Raw genomic sequence first — 20,400 nt, 5'->3', positions numbered from 1 at the left:
TCTCAAAAACTTTGGATGTAATTTCAGTTAGGACTTTTAAAGAAAAATTATTCTGTCTATCTCAGTTTCCAAACCGCTTTGCCTTTTTTTCCAAACGGCTTTTGTTACTGTGGAAATTTGAGTTCACTAGTACCTTGTAGGTGATGATGTTGATGTGAAACACGATATCAACCTGTACTGTTCACTTGGCCAAATTATTCCACTCATCCTTCTACATGTCTCATCTTTGTTTATATTTAGCCTTGCTCTTTGAAATATATTCTCTTGTAACTGTCACAACTGGTTATTTCTCTTACAACTTTTGCCAAAGTAGTTGATTTGCATAATCAGTTAAAGATTTCTCGTAACAATTGAGAACTCTTCCTGGATTAAAAAAACACTATTGTAACAGTCGCAGGAGACATAAAGTGGCCAATCTTCATTTCATATTTTGACAGGTTAAAGTTGCGCCTATACTTCTACCTAAGAATAGTAAAGTATATTTTAAAAAATGAAATTGAATATCTCAAAATAGTTGAGATTCTGACATTTATTTCAATCACTCATGTTTTGTGAAAAGAATTTGTGAAAACCCAGGTGAAATTTCCCTCAATTCATTTTCCCTCAATTAATTTTTCACAGAAACTGAAAATAGTGAAAAATTGTGTTGATTTTCTCAAAATGCTGAAGTTACTACCACATTTTTTTTTCAATTTCAAACTGCTACCATGGAAATGGTATCAAAAAGACAGGCAGCAGGTTCACTTCTCACTGATATTGCTTCATATTGATGCTATTTCAGAAGATGAGGGTTAGCAGAAAATTATTTTTACTGTCAATATAATTCATTTTTTTGAGAAGTATTGATATTTTTTCTAATAACTGAACTATTAAACTTGTCATTAACAGTTTATTTAAAGTTGTCATTATCATAACTCCTTGCTCTGCAGATAATCTATGTATTGCTAAAGTCCTTAACCTGATTTTTAGCTATGTTATGAAGATACTAAATCAAAATATTGTATGTCCTAGAATATCCCCCACCACACCACGTTAATCTGCAACTACAGCAGCCTTTCTGTATTCATTCGTTTAAATACTTTTTTTTAATTTAAAATAATGGAATTAGAAAATATTTTTGTATTGTTGATCAGCAGGAGTAGCATTTTAAGTTTCAGATATTTAAATCTAAAGTAAATATTCATCTAATTTATGGAGATAGGAAGTTTTCTTTATTATTTCACATCAATAATTACTATATAGAGTTATCTATCTTTCATGCTAGATGGTCCTAGTGAAGTTTATTTTCTTTTCCTGACATGCTGTACGAATTGAAGATCTCCACATTTTTCTTTGATGCTGAGATCCTGTTTTTTGTTTTGTTTTTTTTTTTAATTCACCAATCAATTTTACATTTATCTTTAAAGGGGTGTCAAATGGTAGCAGAGAAGATAGTTTATTTTTATAATCTCTTCTCAGGATGGAAAACCTGCTTATATTTCTCTTGTGAATGCATTAATTCACAGAAGTGAGTGGTTAAAAAGTCTGGCCTTTTCCCTTCCCCAGAACGCCCAGCACAGGAAGTACGCCAGGTGGAAGGCAGCATACATTCATAACTGCCTGAAGAACGGAGAGACTCCTCAGCCTGGGCCTATTGGATTGGAAGGAGAGAGCTTTGGTATGTGTTTCTCTTTTATTTTTAAAAGAGCAAAGGGCTGGCCCAAGACCAAAATGGTGGTATGCACAGTTCTACAGGAAGCACCCCACAGAAAGCACAGCTTCCCTGTTTAATGTTCGATACACAATGGGTCACCTTCTGCTTTTTCTTTTATGCTTCTACTGTTATTTTTATTGGACCTTACTATTTGATTGACTTATTTAATAAAATATTTTCTGCAGTGGAGATTATTATTTTGAATACAGCTACTCTCTAAGAAGGCATTGTCACCTTTGGGCCAGAACCATGTATTTCTTTAACACTCCCCGCAGTGTTTCTTTTAAATCTGTTCTGTAAAACTGTGATCCCTTTGCCAGTTTATCCAATCTCAGAAGTTAAATAGGAGTCAAAAATTGATTGTAGATGAATTAAACTTCATAGCAAACACTTGATTGTGAGACAACACCTTCATCCCTGTGTAATAATGTGATTTTCAAAACAGGTTTATGGCCTACTATTTTTAGATTGGATTTCCTGCCACTTTCTCATTGACCCCTCTTTTCCTCATGTTTTTAGTTACTCCCTGTGTTTTTCTGCCTACCTGACTTTCCTATACAGAATTCCTTGAAGTTACCTCCTTAACTGTTAGATAAAAAGAGGTGATTTCCAAGGACGCTCACTTACCAAAATTAATGTTTTTCAGAACAGGTTGTTTTAAACCTCCTAAATTGTAACTTTTACTGACTTTTATTTAATGCACTCAGACATGTCTAAACTCTGCTGCTAATTTAGAAGTCTTAGCTCTGAGTAAGAAATGTTAGGGCCATCCAAACCTTTCTCACTTAGACCTTTTAAAAACACACACTACCACTGTCAGCAGACACAAGCTAGCTTCTCCATGAAGTTATAGAACACATAGTAAGCAGACTTTCTCTTACAAGAACACATAGATCACATCCTAACCCATTCTAAGAAAGACAGCTCCATTCTCTTATTTCATTATGTGTATTTTTACTAAAAAAATCTAATCAGTCAAACCAGATTTCTAAACTTCGTAGATGTTACCTATTTCTGAAGTACAGACTTCACAGATGTGTGCAAGTTTTTTGAGAAGTTAAATGAAATCACATAAAAGACACTGTTAAACTGCAAAAACAGATAATAGTATTATTGTTCTGTGTATAAACTTATCATGCTTTTCGGTTATTGATAAAAGCAAAATATACGTGAAAATTATTCATTTCTGACATACATCTAAATAGAAACGGTATGTAATTATTAAATTAACTTTCAAAATATTTTCACTCAATGTTTAATTCTTTTTGCATTTCACCAGTTGCTTTTTGATAGCATACACACACACACACACCCCCGCCCAAATATTTGTTTGTTTGTTTCCATTCCATGTTTGGGGTCTGTACCTGAGTCTTCAGTGGGTTTTGAAGTCTGAACCTGTAATTTCAAATATGTTATAAATAGGCTTGTAATTTTCTGAACATTGGTTTTATTTTAAATGTGTAAAAACATTATACAACTGGTTTCTCTTCTGCTTCTCAATCTTTTCATCATACAGTCTTATATTTTTAAGCTTCTTTCCTATTTATCTGTGAAGAAAGAGGAGGATGGCCATGACCTACTATTTATAGAAAGATTAAAGTCAAGGTCCTTCCAGGAAGGTACAGCATCCTATTCCACTTGGCAGCTGCTAGCTGATTCTTTAGCAGAACGCAAATGTGCAGAGTTCTTATTGCTGTCTTAAACTACACCTAATGGAAGAGTGTAGAGAAGATCTAAACCAGACTCTCCTTGCATGTACATAGTAAAAGGCAATGGACATAGATTGCAACAAGGAGAATGTGAATTAATTATTAGGAAAATAATTTTCATCATGAATGTGGTCAGATATTGAAAAGAGAGTCCAAGAGAGATTGTGGAGTCTCCATCCTTGGAAATACTCAAAACCTGACTGGACATGGTCCTGGGCAACTGGCTCTAGCTGACCCTGCCTGAATGGGTGGTTGGACTAGATAATCTCAAGAGATCCCTTCCAACCTCAGCCATTCTGTGCCTGGAGCAGCATGATCTGTGTTAGTGCTGCTATGAGTGAGGAATTGGACCAGGTAACCTGCAAGGGATCCTTCAGCATTTTTGTGGTTCTTAAAAAAAAAAATCATTCAGTGGTAAATGGAAAAGAGAATCAATGGGTGGAAAGGGAAGAAGGTCAGAAAAGAGTGCTTCTGAGGTTCATATTTCGCCAAAAGAGTCTGAAAAGTGGCTCTCCGCATTGTAATCTCTTATCATTTATATGTCCTGGACGCTATTACATTTCAAAAAAAAAAAAAAAAAAATTAAAAAATACATTGCCACCGTTTTTTGAATGAAAATGTGTACCAAATGTCTATACCTGTTTACTGTTAGTCTTTATTTTGTTAGAAGTAGACAAAAGTGTCTAAAAGCATGAGTGCCAATTATAATTTCTTTGCAGTTTCCTGGATGAAATACTGTTTGGATATTAATACTCTAGAAACATGGCAACATAAGTAAATTAAAATATTTGTGAAGAAATGAGTATGATACAATTTGATTTCCAAGCTACTGGTTTATTCTTGTTACTGTGTTTTCCTTACATAAAGATGCCCTAGAGACTTAAGCACTGGAGTAGCTTTCTTACCCACTGAAATATGTGCCAATCTAGGCATAGCTACATTTGAAGTGGAACATTATCAAACTAATTTCATCTTCAACATACAGTCTTTTTCAAAGCAGTTTTCTTAACTGCTGGTGCAGCTGTAGCAAAAGACTTAGGCGCAGCTCCATCTGCAAACATCACCACATCTTTGTAAGTCAAATTATACCAGTTTGGTAATTTAATGGAGAAGGCAACATGTGGGAAAAAAATCTTTTATTATAGTGAATGTATTAATGAATAGCCCAATTAAATATTTCTAGCTTTAAATGAGTGCTCTTTAGTGGTCTGGATCATAGTGTTCTAATGTTTGCAAAGCTTACCTGATTATGTGAAATTAATAATGAATTCTAAACAATTGCAAAAATAGAATTTCTGGGCAATGATTACAGAGCCTTTGCTAAAAATCTGTGTATGAGGCTGGTGTAGAAACAATAATTGTTTCTCAGCAGCACCAAATAGGCTCGCTCTTCATTTTATTAACGTGGAGGTAAAGGTAACTGACTTGCTTAAGGCTGCAAAAGAAACTGTTGTAGGAGGGAAAGTAGAATTCAGACTTTACTCAAATCCTTACTGTTCATTGCAGGTCATTACAAGCAGTAGTGTGAATGGGTGAAGACTGCTTTCATTAAGAAGTTATATCTACATCTAACAAAAGGGACACATTTGCTGAGTGAGCCAGAACTTTAACAACCTTATCAGTAGGGAGCCTGCAGTATATAATCTGGTGCTTTTTTTGGTTGGTGAATTATATTTCATGTAGTAAGAGAATTTCTCACACTTATTTTCTGAGCAATGAAATGAAAAATACTTTGACATTTGTGGAAATTTACTCTGTAGCGTAGGTGTCCATAATGCTTTACACAACCAAGACAAAAATTTTATGTAAATTAACTTTTATTAGAAGAATCAGTGGAAAAAAAAAAAGTGTCAATTCTTGCTTTGTGCATCATAAGAAGAAAAGCAGCATTGTTTGAATGTACAACTGGACCTTCCCCATTCCTTTCTGCTTGCTCATTTTCTTCCCCCCCCTTGCAAGTGGAAAAAGTCTGTTTAAACAGAGTGAAACTAGGTCTCTGTAGCTTGACAAATTGCCATTTTTTTCCAAAGTGTTATTTTCTTTGTGATTCTTGAAAACCATACTGTAACTCTTGGAGATGTTTTTACAGTAATATAGGCATGCTTTATGCGGTTCTGCTGTTGGATTTATGGATGCTTTTGTCAGGATGCTACCATGGAAACCTTAAAATGACATGCTTCCTTTATTAATGCAGTCAGAATACAAGTCCTAGAGTACACATAAAGGTCACTTAGCAGTAGCCCTAGGTCATCCAACAAGATTTTATACTAATGGAAAAAAATTAAAAATGTAATTTCAAATATGAAAAAGTTCCTAAATGGTCATGGTATAGCCATAGTAAAATACACTAAATGTCGCCCCTCTCGTTGCAATATATAATAGGTATTCTACATTTATATTACAGGATTCCAGGAAGCCTTTATAGTCCCAACTAGTAGAAAGAACAGCATATGAAAAGTTGATGGATTTTTGAGTCCATTTCTCAATGTTGTGGAAAAAAATATATACATACAGATATATTTTTTAAAAGCAGTGTTTTGTGCACCTTTTAGCAACATCTCAAGCTAAAGAGAAACAGTTCAGCAGAATGATAAAAAGAAAATGTTACTAAATTAAAATTAATATATTACCTCTTTACTCCTTAACAGGTGTCCAGAGCATTGGAAGAGTCTAGACTTCTTAAAAAATTTTTTTTGCTAGTTTTAAATTTAGTGCTCTGGGCTGCTGAAGTTAAGTCATAATTGGTGCTTCCTTACACTAGGCAAGGGAATGCCATTAAGCCTTGAGATTCCTCTGTTTATATGAAAGTACCTTTGGACAGTTGGTTATGGAGCCAGGGGTATCAGCCTTATTCAATAAAGTCTTGCCTTACATAAATAGGTAATATTTAAAAAAACAAACCAAACAAACAAACAACCAAAAAAAAAAAAAGCCAAAGAAGCAAACAGATAGGCTGGGTATAGTGTAACTGAGGAAAAGAGGAGAACCTAAAGAGCACGTAGATTATAGATTCATTATGCTGGGTCCCAAGCACAAAGGCTGAAGAGGTTCCAAGACAAGAAATTCAGCCAGAGCTGAAACCGAACGTGAAACAATTGTGTCACTGCTTCACAACCTAGTATTTCAGTATCCTTAAGCAAATTTCAAGGAACTTTAAATTTTAGGGTATTACCGCTTTATGATAAATTAATTCTCTAATTTTTCTAGCATTCATTCCTGTTCCCTGGAAAAGATTTGCTTTTCAATAATGTTATGAATGTTCTAACCACAGAACTTAAAAACAGTTTGTTGACTTAAATGTTCTTTTCCAGCAGCCTGAAATCCTTTATTTAGCACTACTGTTAAAACTCTTCATGAGTACTGCAAGCACATATCTCAAAATGGTTTTAATACTTTAATCTTTGATAAAGAATATTTTAAGTATTTACTTTTCAGAAAGAATAGTTACAATGCTTTGATGACATTTGGACACTTTAAACACCTAAGAGTTCATTTAAACACAGCCACTTTTATGTTTAATGCAGTTTAACATTTGCCAATTGCATAATGAGCAAATCAAATAGTTGAGATTGATCTTTTGATACATATATCTGATTAAAAAGTATATCACCCTTTTGTGAATTTGCCTCTTACAGGCACTGGTACTAAGGGTGGTCAGCACTTCTAACACTTCTTTTGGGTTGTTTTTTTTTGTTTGTTTATAACATTGCTAGACTTTAACCATTTAAGTTAACATCTTCCGTGTCTGGCGTTGCCTGTAGCATTGAACCTTTACAGGATTGACTAGAGACCATGAACTATGCAGTGAGGAAAGTTGAAGCTGAAACTGGGAATATCTTGGAGAGAAGATTGGGAGGTAATACAAGACAGACGGAAGTATGGGGCATGGGATATGAAGTCCTGGTGCAGAGAGAAAGAAACCAAATGGGAGAAAAGAGCCAGATGAGGGCAACAGAAAGCTACAGGGGGCAGAACAAAGGAATCTCAATGCATTAATGGTTTAAGTCTGGGCAAGAACTTACAGGTAATTTCTCTTAGTTGAGATACTAAGTGTAATGAAAGCATGTTTTCTCCCACTCCCTCATTTTCAAAAGTGGCTTCACGATTTTTACAACAGCCTTCCCAAAACACTAGCTTCAGGCAGATACCCAACATAGAAAATCCAATGTTTTGTCTACAATTTGACCAAGTGATAAATAATAGATAGCCATGTTACAGGTAAACTTGGGCAGCCTTACCTTCAGACAGCATAATGAGTGTTGTGCATAACTATTTAATTAATCTTATGTATAATAAGTCTCTGGGATTTTCTTAAATTAAATTTTATTTTCTGAAATTGTTTTAATTTTTTTTTTTTTAGTCAACACCAAAACCACTGAAAAATACAGCATTTACAAATGACATATTCCTATCGTTACATTATTACTTAAAAGGTAGCATATCTAGTGTTTACTTTTGAATCTCACCTTTTTTTTGCCAGTTTTGACACATTTCATTTTACTTCTATGCATGTTAGCCACATGATATTGCTGTATGAGTTACTAACAAAGGAAAAATCTGGCACCTTAAGATATCCTTTGCCTTCCAGAAATCTCCCAGATGTTTGTTTGCATATGTCAGAAATAGCTTCATAAAACCACAGCCTGAATTAGTGGTTGCAGCAAGTGAAAGTAATTTGCACAAGAGTGACATACAAAAATTTTACCATGTTCTATGGTTTTTATATTAAATTTTGCTAGCAGTGTTTGACACACCTGACAGAACTTTGCTTCTATGTTTCTTTCCTTTTTAATACCTTTCAATAAAGATTCTCAGTATTCAACTGTGGATTTGAGGGATTTGTGAATTTGTTTATTAGTACTTGGATGTTCTGAATGAAAGTAAACCACTACAACTTTGCAATATAAACCAAAAATATATTCTTTAACTGTGTATTTATTAAAGTCCAGTAAAAATATCCTAATGACAAAACTGTTGGTTTTAACCCACATGTTAGCATTTTATTTTAATAAATAGTATTGTGTGAATTAGATGGTATTTATTCATCTTTAGTAAAGATAGTACCTGAACTTTTTCTGGGAGGAAGAGGGTCTTACATGGGAAAATATTCTAATATTTGTTATAGTAATATTTGTAATAGTAGACTGTTTAATTATTGAGCAGTAGAGGTGTTTGCATAATACATAACCTTGTATAGTTGAAGATCAGTGTGGATTTCATGGAAAGCATTTTTTTGTCAGCTCTGGACACTTACAAGTTTTGTGCTCGCATATTTGCTTTGCTCCCTTTCAAGAACTGGTTGCTCATAAAACCATTCCCAAAACTGTGCTCATTCCATGTGACAGTATTGAACACATACACAATAAATTAACTTTTTAAAATTGAACTGAATAAAAATTAAGGAGCAAACGTCAACCATATTCTAAATTAACTGGACCATTAGCCTTCAAAGCAACACTGAATAAACTAGACCAGAACTTTCAGAATATGTTTGCATTTAAAAATAATGCATATGTTCTTTGTACATGCTATGGGATATCCTGAACCTCATTATTCTTATAGTGCATTATGTACTCTAACTGTTCTAGGTACGGTTACAACTTGGCCAAGCTGAACTTTGTTTTCTTGTTTGGTATTACTTTCCCAAAGTTACCCTTTTCTGTTATTTGTTTGTGATATGTTTAATTTATACAGGATGGAAAGATTTGCACTGTCTTTCTTTTTACAAAGAATTTTTAAGGCAAATACAGTTTTCCACATTCTGGTTCATGTATATATTAAAATATAGATCACTGCATATTTGTAGTAGCTTGTTCAACTTCTGTGGATGCAGTACATGGAGGTATAAGGGGTTGTACAAATGAGAGAAATTGCTTATATTCAGACCAGTAATGAGATGATCCTTCAATTTAAGCAGAAGAGATCTTTGAAAGTATGTGACTTTCTAGATCTTTGTCCTATGGTGTATTGCTTTTTACTTTGTCAAATCAACCATAGGTGTTTTAGGTTGTTAAATATTTTGTGTCACACTGCGGTGGCAGTTTTTCTACTAACAGAGATCTGGAAGGAGGTTTTAAAAGAAAGCCTAACTTTTCAAGTGTTTGTACAGAAGAGCTGCAATAATTCCTGGTTTGTGTCAGCAGATGTTGAAAGGGAAGAAGCAGGGTCATCTTCTCTCCATAGTGGAACAACTCAACCAACATCATCATCTACATTTGAAGCTAACAACATACCAACCAGCAATTACACTGGCATACATATACCACCAGGTGCCCATGCACCAGCCAACACTCCAGCTGAAGTACCTCATAACACAGGTATGTCTGAATCACACCCAAAAAATCCATGCCTTTATTGAGAGGCAAATTCTAGCCCTCTCCCCATTACATATAAAGTAAAATAATATAGGTATTCTGTGGCAGAATCAGCTTCATAAATTAACATCATAAAAATGCCATTGGAAGCATTTTTTATGTTTTTATGGGTTTTAAAATATGTAATTCAGATTTTGGGGCAATTTGCCAGAAGAGATATATGGACTGAAAGAGGGAGTTCTGCAGACAACATGTTTCTTTAATTCTCTAGAGTCATGCATTGCAACATCTATATTGTAAAGTACTATTTGAATCTTTCACTTGATAGATGAAATCATATTACTTCATTTCATATTTAGCTTTCCCTGTGCAGATAGACGGCTGTTTTTAATGTGGGAACATATCCAAGATAATGTTGAAACTGTTACAACAACTCTATAACAATCATGCCTGGTGTGCCATTCATACTTTTCTTCTGTTTGGTTTATGCTTCTTTTCCCATGCAAGCACTTTAGTGTGATTGACCTCAAACAATATTATTAATGGAAATTTTGTCCCTATTGCTAAACATACTGGCTCCTACATCCCTCTTCTTATTCTGTCATTTTTGGACCAAAACCAAGTTGTTAAAAATACAAAGTTCTTCCCAGTTTCTGTATTAAAAAAAAAAAATGTTGTATTAAATTATTTGTGAATACAACTTTTTCACCTCATGTTACCTTTTTATAATGATGTTTGAAAAGACTAAAAAAAAATCTCTTGATTTCAATCTTGATGATCATTTGATTGTTCAGATACATTTCTATATTATAGAATATATGAGATTTTTTTTGTTGCACGGCCCCTCTTTTACTTTCTCATTTTAAAAATGAATCATACAATGAAAAGTTCAAGATGCTCTTTTTTTCATCTTTATTAAAGGGAAATCCTTTAGATAGGTGGGTTTTTCGGGGTCTGGGAGGGGGAGGGTGTTGGTTTTTACATTCAGCCTATGTGAAGGTTTAGCTCTTTGTTTTTACGAAATCTGAAAATTATGGAATGTGTACCTTGTTGGAATAAATGAATTCTTTGCATTACGTAGTTTTAATCCCATCAGTATTTCTATGAAATAATAGATAACTTAGAAAAGTAATTATACCATCTTCCTACATAGCAGATGTTGTAGAAATAATTTTATGTTAGTCTGGTATGTTCTGGACATACTGTAAAAATACAGTTTTGGATCAGTGCAGATGAGAGTGTTTAAAATATTAATGCAAATACAAGAATGCTTTATAGCATAAAGTGCTGTTTCTTCTAGCATCACCAGTTCCCTTCTAGCTAGCTTTTCTACTCTCACCAATTGTTTTCAAAGGAAATAGGACGGAGATAGTTTGCAAGTGTGAGATGGCAGCCATGGGGCTTTAAAAATACATTAATGGAGACTCTTACTGATACTAAAAGGCAGAATTTAAACTTCAAATATAAAAGTTTACTCCTACTTTTGTTTAGCAGGTTTTCTTCAATACTCTACCGTAGGTGTCCTTTGGACTGGTATTTTCTTATTTTTGTCAGTGCTTGAAATTAAATTTTATGAAATACTGTACTGATAAAATGAATGACAGCCTGTAAACTCTTCTGTATTATATAAAATGTTCATAGTCTGAACTGAGGGTTTTAAAATTATTTGTTTCAAACTTTCAGAATTGGGAAGCTATCCTCTGCTTAAATTAAAAATCATTGAGTCATTAGGCTTACCTATTGTATGTTCTTATTTCATCTGCTTACTTTTAAAGTCTATAAATAAAAACAACCAAAGTTCACTTTTTGCCATTGATTTGCAGGAGTGACAAGTAACACCATTCAGCCTGCTTCTCCGAATATTCCTCTAGTTGATCCTTCACTTTACAGTGCTCAGTCTGCAGGTAAGGTGATGGCATTTGTATTACCTGTAGATGGACGTGCTGTGTCCTATGTGTCTCCTCTGCACTGAAGCAAGAAGCTTGAGAAATAATGTCATCATTACCTGAATGCTACTAGTTCAGAAATTTTAAAAAGAATGGACAGTGTCTAAACATTGTGACGCTAAAAGTTTAATAGTTTCTGAAACTTCCACTACAGGGTATGATTAGTGTTTTCTATCTGACTTTTTCGAACCAATGAGCTAGGATTATGTTAGGCTTTTTATTATTTATGTTGTTGCTTCTCAGGTGAGGTTCTGATATACTTAGCAAAGCCTGTATTCCTGATAGCCCTGCTAAATTGTGGTTTTGCTAATTAATATGCATTCCCTTTACTTAAAATTTCTTTTACAGGGTCAGTATGTAAGTTATTTATTTACTTCATTAAATAATCACGACATTCCAGTGGTGTTTTTTGTTGCAGCGTAATTGTTATGTGTGCTTGTTGATTATAAGTAGTACCTGTATTAATTTAAATAATTTATAACGTACTGCTAATGGTGTCATTTTGATGTACCATTTAATCAAGGCTTTTATCTCTTAAAATGTCGTCTGTCTTTCATGTTAAAATCACTGATAACATGTATTGCATGTATTTTATGTCTGCTTGCATATATCATGCTTTGAAGCACACACACAAATGCTAACCTTAGAAAAAACATGGTCTGTGAAAGAGTAGTGACAGACAGTAAACTTGGAATCATCCTGTATTCTAATTTTAACATTGATGTGCATTTGGACAAATTATGAACTGTTTTCTAGGGTTTTTTCTGCCTGTGGAATAGAGATAATAAAAAGATAAATTACATCTGTTTGTAATAATCAGATTTTTGCTGGCAATATAACATGGGTGTTGAATGAGGAGGAGGTCTGGAAGACTTGGTATGAAATCTGTTCATATTCTACACTACAGTTTATCCTCACCAAGGAAAGCTGATAGTTATACATAATGGATGTTTTAAGTTCTGGTAGTAAATACAGTCAAATATTGCCTGTTAGGACTACTGAGTTTAGATAGGTATATTCTTGTATATTGTAACTTACAAATATTTAATTAGATAGTTTATTATGTTGATTAAGAGGGTGTCTATGTTAAAATACCAGCTTCACTGAAGGAAAACAATTTTGATTCAGTGGAATGCTATAATAGGAATTCAGTGTTCAGCTTGATTTTAGTCTGCTGTCAAAAGAATGCTTAAGGATGTGTCCATCTTAATATATTAGGAAGCCATTTGTGTAGAAGATGTCTTAAAAAGATAAGAAAATTTACCTTCGATAGAGACACATTAACCTTTAGTATTCTCTTGAACAAAAGGCACATCCTATTGTTTGTCTGGCATATTACTGGAATGTCCCATGTGACAGTTAACTCATTTTATTGAAGACAGTACCTCAGAGCCATTTAAACCTGGTGATAGTTTTTGAGTTCTGGTGGCTGTTGTGGGGGTTTTGGTAGCTCCCTATCCAAAACAGATGAAGGCTTTACTTAAGCTTTACTGTAGTAACTGCTAGTTGTAAAGCGAATTTTGTGTTCTTTACCATCAAAGATTTCATATTTAATAAAGCTTATCATGATCTTGTACACAGTCATTCTAATAGGTTTTTGGATAACTACTCTGAAAATTTTAGTCGTCGTTTCTTGTCAAAACTGTCATAATTTTGACTTAAACGTTAAGAAATTCTTCATTAAGTATTAGAACTTCCATTTCTTGATATCTGGATAGTATCAGTGCATTGCTCCCTCAACCACTTACCAGTGATAACCTGATTTAATAAGTACATAAATATAAATAAAAAGGAATTGTGTGAATTAGGGTACCCTGTGCTTGTGCGAATTCATAATAACTACTGTTGTGTCATTAAGAGATGAAGACCCTTGCTAAACACAGTGCTGAATCTTTTAACTTGATCTAACCTGGGTATTTGCATGCCTGCATTCCTTCTCTGCACATCTGTTGTGTCACACTAAGTTTGGGTCTTGTAACGGCTTGAAGTGTTACATTATTATGAGGGAGTTTTGGATAAATGCAGCGGAAGAGGAGGTAGAGCTCATACAGATCCTTGGTTCTGAAAGCTTAGAAAATACATAGTCAGTTATGCAGGAGTTTGAGAGGGCATAATGGATATGTCAGTCAGCAGAGATACAGTAACAGTTTTGTTTGCAGGCATAGAATTAAGAAGCTTGAGAGCAATGGGAAGTGTTTGTCCTTGCCTGTAACCATCCTGCCATGCATGCCTGGTCATTACCCAAAACATCCTCCCCTCAGCTGTACATTGAAAGGTAATGGCAGAAATCATTGTTCTCATGCTGCTGAGAAGTCCTTTTTATGCCAGCGGTACTCTGTTCTACAGCAGCCTTGTTCCCTGACCTGTAAATAGCTTTGGAAATGCCTGTTTCTCACAACGGACGTTCTAAACTATGGGACTTAGGAGCCCTCCCCAGTTCCTGAGTTGCAAAATATAAATATATATATATATATATATATATATATATATATATATATATATATATATATATATATATATTTGGGCTAGATCGTGACTGTGTATTGAGGTTAGACTTTGGTATGCACTATTCCTATGGAACTGACGTTTCTTTTGGATGGGAAGGAAGGATCAGTGTTGCCTTCCAGTAGATCCATAGAGCTAGCACAGTGCAAAGTACACATGCTCCATGATTTAGACATGATGTCTGTGTCTATACTAATAAATTAAACATGCCTATAAATATTTGACACTGAGAACAGCTGGCACAGAACCACTCACATCCATAGCGTTAAACTTTTAAACCTTCTAAACAAGGTAGTTTGTGAAGGCTGCCAATGTTGAATGGTCTCTAGCCTGCTCTGACCACGAGTCATGCATAGGAGTTGTTTGAAAAAGTGCTGGTTTGCATGGGCCAAACCCATACTGGAGTCTGTTCCAGCAGTTTAACAGTATAGACAGTCAAGTTTGAGCGCTGAGATGCATTCCCTGTCACTGGTCAATGTACTAGTATAGGCATAGCCAAACAGGATATTCCACATATTACTGCAAGACTCTTTCTGGTAGTAAGATCAAATGTATATTTTTAAAATAATTTATATATTTTCTTTCCCTCCCATAATATGGGAGAGAAACTTTGGTGGAGAACAATGGAATATTTTATCAAAAGAAATTTAAGTTAAAGTAACAGTATTCCTTTTGATTTTAGTTAGCGTGAATCCTTCAATGATTATCCTGTCCTATGGGAACAGTTCTCAGAGTTTAACACTGACTTTTGAAAGTGTCAAAGCTTGTGCAATTAAGCATTGGTTAATGTCTCTGACAACAGAATGCAGAGCTACACGGCAACTTTGTATAATGTGTGCATGCACTTCTCTGGTGTAGTTTGCTTAAAAAATTTATTGCCCCTAGATTTTGCTAACACTAAATGCATTCATAGTTGTGTTACACAGAGCTTTTATAAAAACGTCTTATATTGCCATATGCTCCCTTCCACAGGTGGCACAGTATAGAGAAACCATTTTTCCATTCTAGTTGTGTGAATAATAATGTTTGATTTTCTACACACAAAGTAGAAATAATGATTTTACATTTTACATATTTTCATGATCATAAGAATAAATCTTTGAGGGTTTGTATTTCAAACATCTTAAGTGCTTTAATAGGAAAAAAAGAGCATCTTGTTTAAAAAATCATTTCAGTTACCTTTGCCATCACCATTTTTATACACCAAGTTGCATTATTAAAATGCTCTTAAATCAGCTGCCTTATTTTTGGGCAACTTCATAAAAAGAAAAAACATCTGATGGCTAGAAAAGGATACCAGGGAGAAGCAGATTCATCATGTAACATACACATTGTTTTCATTCTAAAACTGTTTTTTTTCCCAACATGATTTTCAGCATCTCAAGTCAAATTGCCTTTTGGTTTTCACTCGGTGTTTCTCTTAAGCTAAAAGAATCATGCTTGTTGTTACAGATTCCATATGTCTGTCACATTTCAGTAATAAATACAACTACTGTGTCATAATTTCAGATTAATGCAGAAGCAGGTTTGTTTCAGGATCAGTACAGTATACTTTGCCCATCTCAATGCTGTTGGGGTTTTTTAGAGCTCAGAATCACAGGTTGGTTGAGGTTGGAATGAACCTCCGGAGGTCGTCTGGTCAGGCAAGGGGTCCTGTAAAATGAGATGCTCAAGACTATGTCCTGTGTGTCTCTCCCTGCCCCTGTATTTACCCTATGGTTTAATTTGCAGCACTGGTGGAAGAAGTTTGAGAAAAAAATGTCACTTAATTCAAAAGACAGCTTTTTGAATGTCTCCAAGGGTGGAGACTCCACAACCTTCCTGGGCTACCTGTGCCAGTGCTTGGCCATCTTCACAGTAAAAAATGTTTCCTGATGTTCAGACAGGACCCTCCTGTGTTTCAGTTTGTGCCTACCACCTCTGGTCCTGTCACTGGGCACCACTTGAAAGAGCCTGGCTCCATCCTCTGTGCACCCTCCCTTCAGTTATTTATGTACAATGATGAGATGCCCCTGAGCCTTCCCTTCTCTGGGCTGAGCAGTCTTAGCTTTCTCAGCCTCTCCTCCTGTGAGAGGTGCTCCAGCCTCTTAATCACCTTTGCTGGACTCTCTCCAGGGTGTCAGTCTCTCTCTTGTACTGAGGAGCCCAGAACTGGACCCAGCGCTCCAGGTGTGGCCTCACCAGCGCTGAATAAAGGGGAAGGATCACCTCCCTCCACCTGCCAGCAGCACTCTTCCCAGTGCAGCCCAGGATGCCGTTAGCTCTCTTTGCTGCAAGGACACATTGTTGGCTCGTGGACAAATTGGTGTCCACCAGAACCCCCAGGTCCTCTTCTCCAAAGCTGCTCAACCCTTAGAATATGTAAATTGAAGTCAGTTACTAACTTCTGTGATGATAACTTTGATGTAAGTACAGACATTATAGTTAAGTTTCACATTATTTTGAAACCTTAACACAGGGCTTTGATTTCTATTCTGCTTGTCCATTGTAAGGTGCTGACTTCAATAGGAGCTGAGGCCACTGAGCACATCAAAAGATCAACACCCTTACTGTGTAAACTTTGGTTTATGAATTTAAAATTGTTAACTTTTTTCCTTCAAGTTATGTCATAATAGTATCTGAAGTAGATTTCATAATAAATAAGGCTTTATGCCAGCAAAACATTCATAGAGCTCATACTGTAAAAATAAGATTAGACTGGTGAGTTTAGGCTTCCTTCCAGTAAATTAGTTGAATACTGGACTGATCCCTTGGCCAATTTTTAAAGAATGATTTTGTAGTTTCTTCTGGCATCATAGCATAAAGCCACTTTGAGGGGAGCTTGGTCATTTTAATTTCTTAAAGATGTTCAGTAAAGTGGTCGCAGATTGACCCCAGCTGCTTTTAATCTGTGACTTTATTTAGGCTACAAAATAACCTAAGTGTGTGCCTGTGTTCATGCACTCTCTCACATGTATTTACTCACATGTGTATGTATTTTAAGAGGCTTAATGTGGCTTCACTTACTCAGCAGTAAGCTGATATACATTGCAGTGATAATGAGCCCAGCAAGTTTTCATGTGCCTCAATATTCAACAGTTATTTTGTGGTTATATTTATTTATTGAAGGGAAAATAAGTAGACTTAGAGTATAATTTAAAAATCTACAAAATTAATCTTAAGAGCACTTGCCCTTCTGATTTTTATTTGTATACGGTTGTTTTGAAAACCAGCAGACCATTCTAGTTTTTAATATTCACAGGTTTTCCATTTTATTCGTCCAAAAGCTGTTCTTAAGTAATAAGACTGGGGAAAGGAAAAGAAAATATAATAGACATTTTCTGATAAGAACTGAGGTTCTTTAGTAAACATTCTCACAGTATTGCTAACAGTGTTATTTTGAAAGAAAGGGATCCAGCTCACTGAAATTGTAGAATAAAAAATGGATTTAAGTATGTTCATGTCCTTGCTTAAAATTAGAAAGCTATTCTTAGAGAGCTAAATCTTTGTTTAGCTATTTTTTATAGAAAATCTGTGGTGCATTTTAAAATGCATTTTTTCTTAATCTGTGAAATCTGTTCATTGCTTATAAAATGCTGTGTGGGAAACCTATTATGTAAATACATAATTCTTTAGTATTGCATATAATCATCAGTGTCCATAAAAATCAGTCTTTTACAAGTTAAGTTGTTCTGAAAGAATATGAGTAAAGGTTTTATAATTTATTCATAGGTTATTGAAGTGGCATGGGATTAGTCTTAAAACTCCCCGTGAATTTGTGTGTGGAAGGAGGGACAGTAACATAATTGTGCCTTTATTTTATGCACACATCAGTGATGCTATTTGCATATTAAATTTGCTACCGGTTAGGACATAAATCCCTGCTATGCTTTCTGGAAGACTGAATACATGTATTGGAGCATTACAGAATGCCCAGTCTTTTGACTTATGTTAAGAAAATATTCTGATTAACAAATAACAGTTAATTTTTATATACTATATTATGGGAATACTTTTTCCTAGCATTCTCCAGTATTACAAAAATGGTCACATTTAATGGGGTCAATCTTGTTTTCAGTCATCTTGCATAAAATTGGAAACATAAACATTACTTGGATAAAACAGAAATATAAAATGTGCAAAAACATGCCAGTGAGAAATGTTTCTACAGTTTGAAAAGTTATTGGAGTTGAGAAGGAAGTTTCTAACTATGTATTATTCCTGAAGAATAGAGAAAAGTAATTATACTGTAAACACAAAAACCACTGTCCTTGTTTCTTACAGGTTGTAATATGATTACAGATAACTTATTGTTGTTAAAAAGCTCTCCTTTGCTGCCTTAGATGAAGAGGAGATCTTTCTCAAAGGTATTGACTTACTTTTGAAAGGCACTGAGTCATACAAATACCAGTGTTTAGAAAGGTCCTCTTATATTTTTCATATGCCAGCAGCAAAGACATTAGGCATTATATGAATGGAAAGAAAAGTGAACAGGAGAAACACCATAGCTTGGTATTACCACAAATATTAGCCTGGTTTTTATAGTATTACTGCAACTATAAGTTAAACACAGAAATCATGTGAAAGGAAGCCTCAGACAGATTCCCTTTATAGTAACTTTGTAACACTTATGTTTCTGCAGGGGAAGTCCGTTTGACTCCAGAGGACTTTGCCAGAGCTCAAAAGTATTGCAAATATGCTGGCAGTGCTTTGCAGTATGAAGATGTGAGCACTGCTGTGCAGAATCTACAGAAGGCCCTCAAGTTACTGATTACGGGCAGAGAATGAAGCCTTTATCCAGCAGATCTATGTCTTTTGCCTAAAGAACTAAGACCTTATTACTGTACCTGTTAAAAGTGTGGAGTTATACAGAAGTTCTCAATCCCATCACCCATGGCAATGAGATCACTGTTTCAGTGTCAGATTAGCAATTAATGGTACAGTAGGAATTCTGTTTTCATTTTACAAACAGTGGAGCTAGAAACATGAATGCAGTGGCTTGATGTAAGCAAAATCCTGGAGAGAGTACTGTGAACACTGCTCAAGAGTTAGAATTCATCTTGCAATATGTAGATTACTGGAATGGGAAAATGCTGAATCTGTAAAAAACGAGCCTAAGAATGATCTGTTAAAATTCTTACTCTGATTTTATTATTTCAAACAATTATTTAATAAGTAGAATAGCTTTAAAATGGTAAATAAGATTAGTGCTTTCTTCCTGAAATGAGAACATGTGAGAAGGCTGACAGATCCACGATGGGAAGAACTTTTTTCTATACATAAATTATTTGGCTATTATCTGAGACATAACTAAAAATTGAGGGAGAATTGAGGACATTTGTATTTCATTTTAAAACGTGCTGGAAAAAACCTCTCTTGATACTTCAGAGAGTCATTTTGATGGTGTTCCAACCCAATCCCCCACAACTGTAGGGACTGCTAAATGTATTCTTGATTATTGGTTCTTACTCCTTTTGTGTAACACTTACAATTCTGTATATGTGTGGGTAATTAAGAGAAAGTACTAATATTTATCAGAGATGATCCTGTAACCGGAGGCAGAGATTCTAAACAACATGAACTTTTAGGGAGATTTACCTTGTAGCTGTTTCATCTTTTTAAGAGGCTGAAAAAAAGGCCTGTTCTTTAGCCATTAAAGTGGTATAGGTTCATCTCTGGTGTTAGTGCCATAGAGCTTCTTATTTCCAGCTAATATTCTTCCTGTCTGCTTTGTTGTAGAGACTTTTTGGAATTGGGATTTAATTAAAATATCTTGGAAACTGAATTTTGAGTCTGTATGAGGTCTGCCCTTGCAATTATAGAGCTCTTGATTGTTAAAAATATATCCATGCTGTTTAAGAGAAAGAAGTAGTAGTCTTCTAACTGGTGTGACATAATAATTGAGTACACCATAAAGCATGTCTGATTTATGTAATAATTTTAATGACGTCATCTGATCTGTCTTTCCAAGCTGTCGGATCAAATCCACATATTCTTTATATATATAGCTCCATTGTTTTGCAGTGGCTAATATAAGTGATATTCAAAGCAAAAAGACGAGGAAAAGAAAATCAAATGTGGGCATGAATTAAAGTTCAGCTGGTTGTATCCTTTTAAAAGTGTAAAGTCTTTGACAGCAGGTTTGAAAAAGGTAGTATGAAACTTGTAAATGTATGCTTAAGCTTTCTACTTGGCTGAGATTTAATAGATAGAACGTCTGGTGGTGTTTATTTTGCTTTCTGATACGGGATATC

The 20,400-nt window shown here is 34.8% G+C and overlaps 1 protein-coding gene across 2 annotated transcripts in view; it reads left to right on the top strand.

Moving 5' to 3' along the window:
* Positions 1 to 19,931, top strand: part of VTA1 (vesicle trafficking 1) — a 41,196-nt gene extending 21,265 nt beyond the window's left edge. For both annotated transcript variants that reach the window (XM_032983220.2, XM_042796009.1), the window contains 4 exons: positions 1,546 to 1,657; positions 9,546 to 9,719; positions 11,540 to 11,620; positions 18,789 to 19,931. In XM_032983220.2, coding sequence (XP_032839111.2) covers positions 1,546 to 1,657; positions 9,546 to 9,719; positions 11,540 to 11,620; positions 18,789 to 18,934 — 513 coding nt within the window. In that variant the 3' untranslated portion in view covers positions 18,935 to 19,931. The remainder of the gene's footprint in view (positions 1 to 1,545; positions 1,658 to 9,545; positions 9,720 to 11,539; positions 11,621 to 18,788) is intronic.
* The last annotated feature ends 469 nt before the right edge of the window (positions 19,932 to 20,400 follow it).

This window comes from Tyto alba, unplaced genomic scaffold (assembly GCF_018691265.1).
Source record: "Tyto alba isolate M040663 unplaced genomic scaffold, T.alba_DEE_v4.0 Super-Scaffold_22, whole genome shotgun sequence".
In the NCBI taxonomy this organism is placed as follows: Eukaryota; Metazoa; Chordata; class Aves; order Strigiformes; family Tytonidae; genus Tyto; species Tyto alba.
This window is presented reverse-complemented; position numbering and strand designations above follow the sequence as displayed.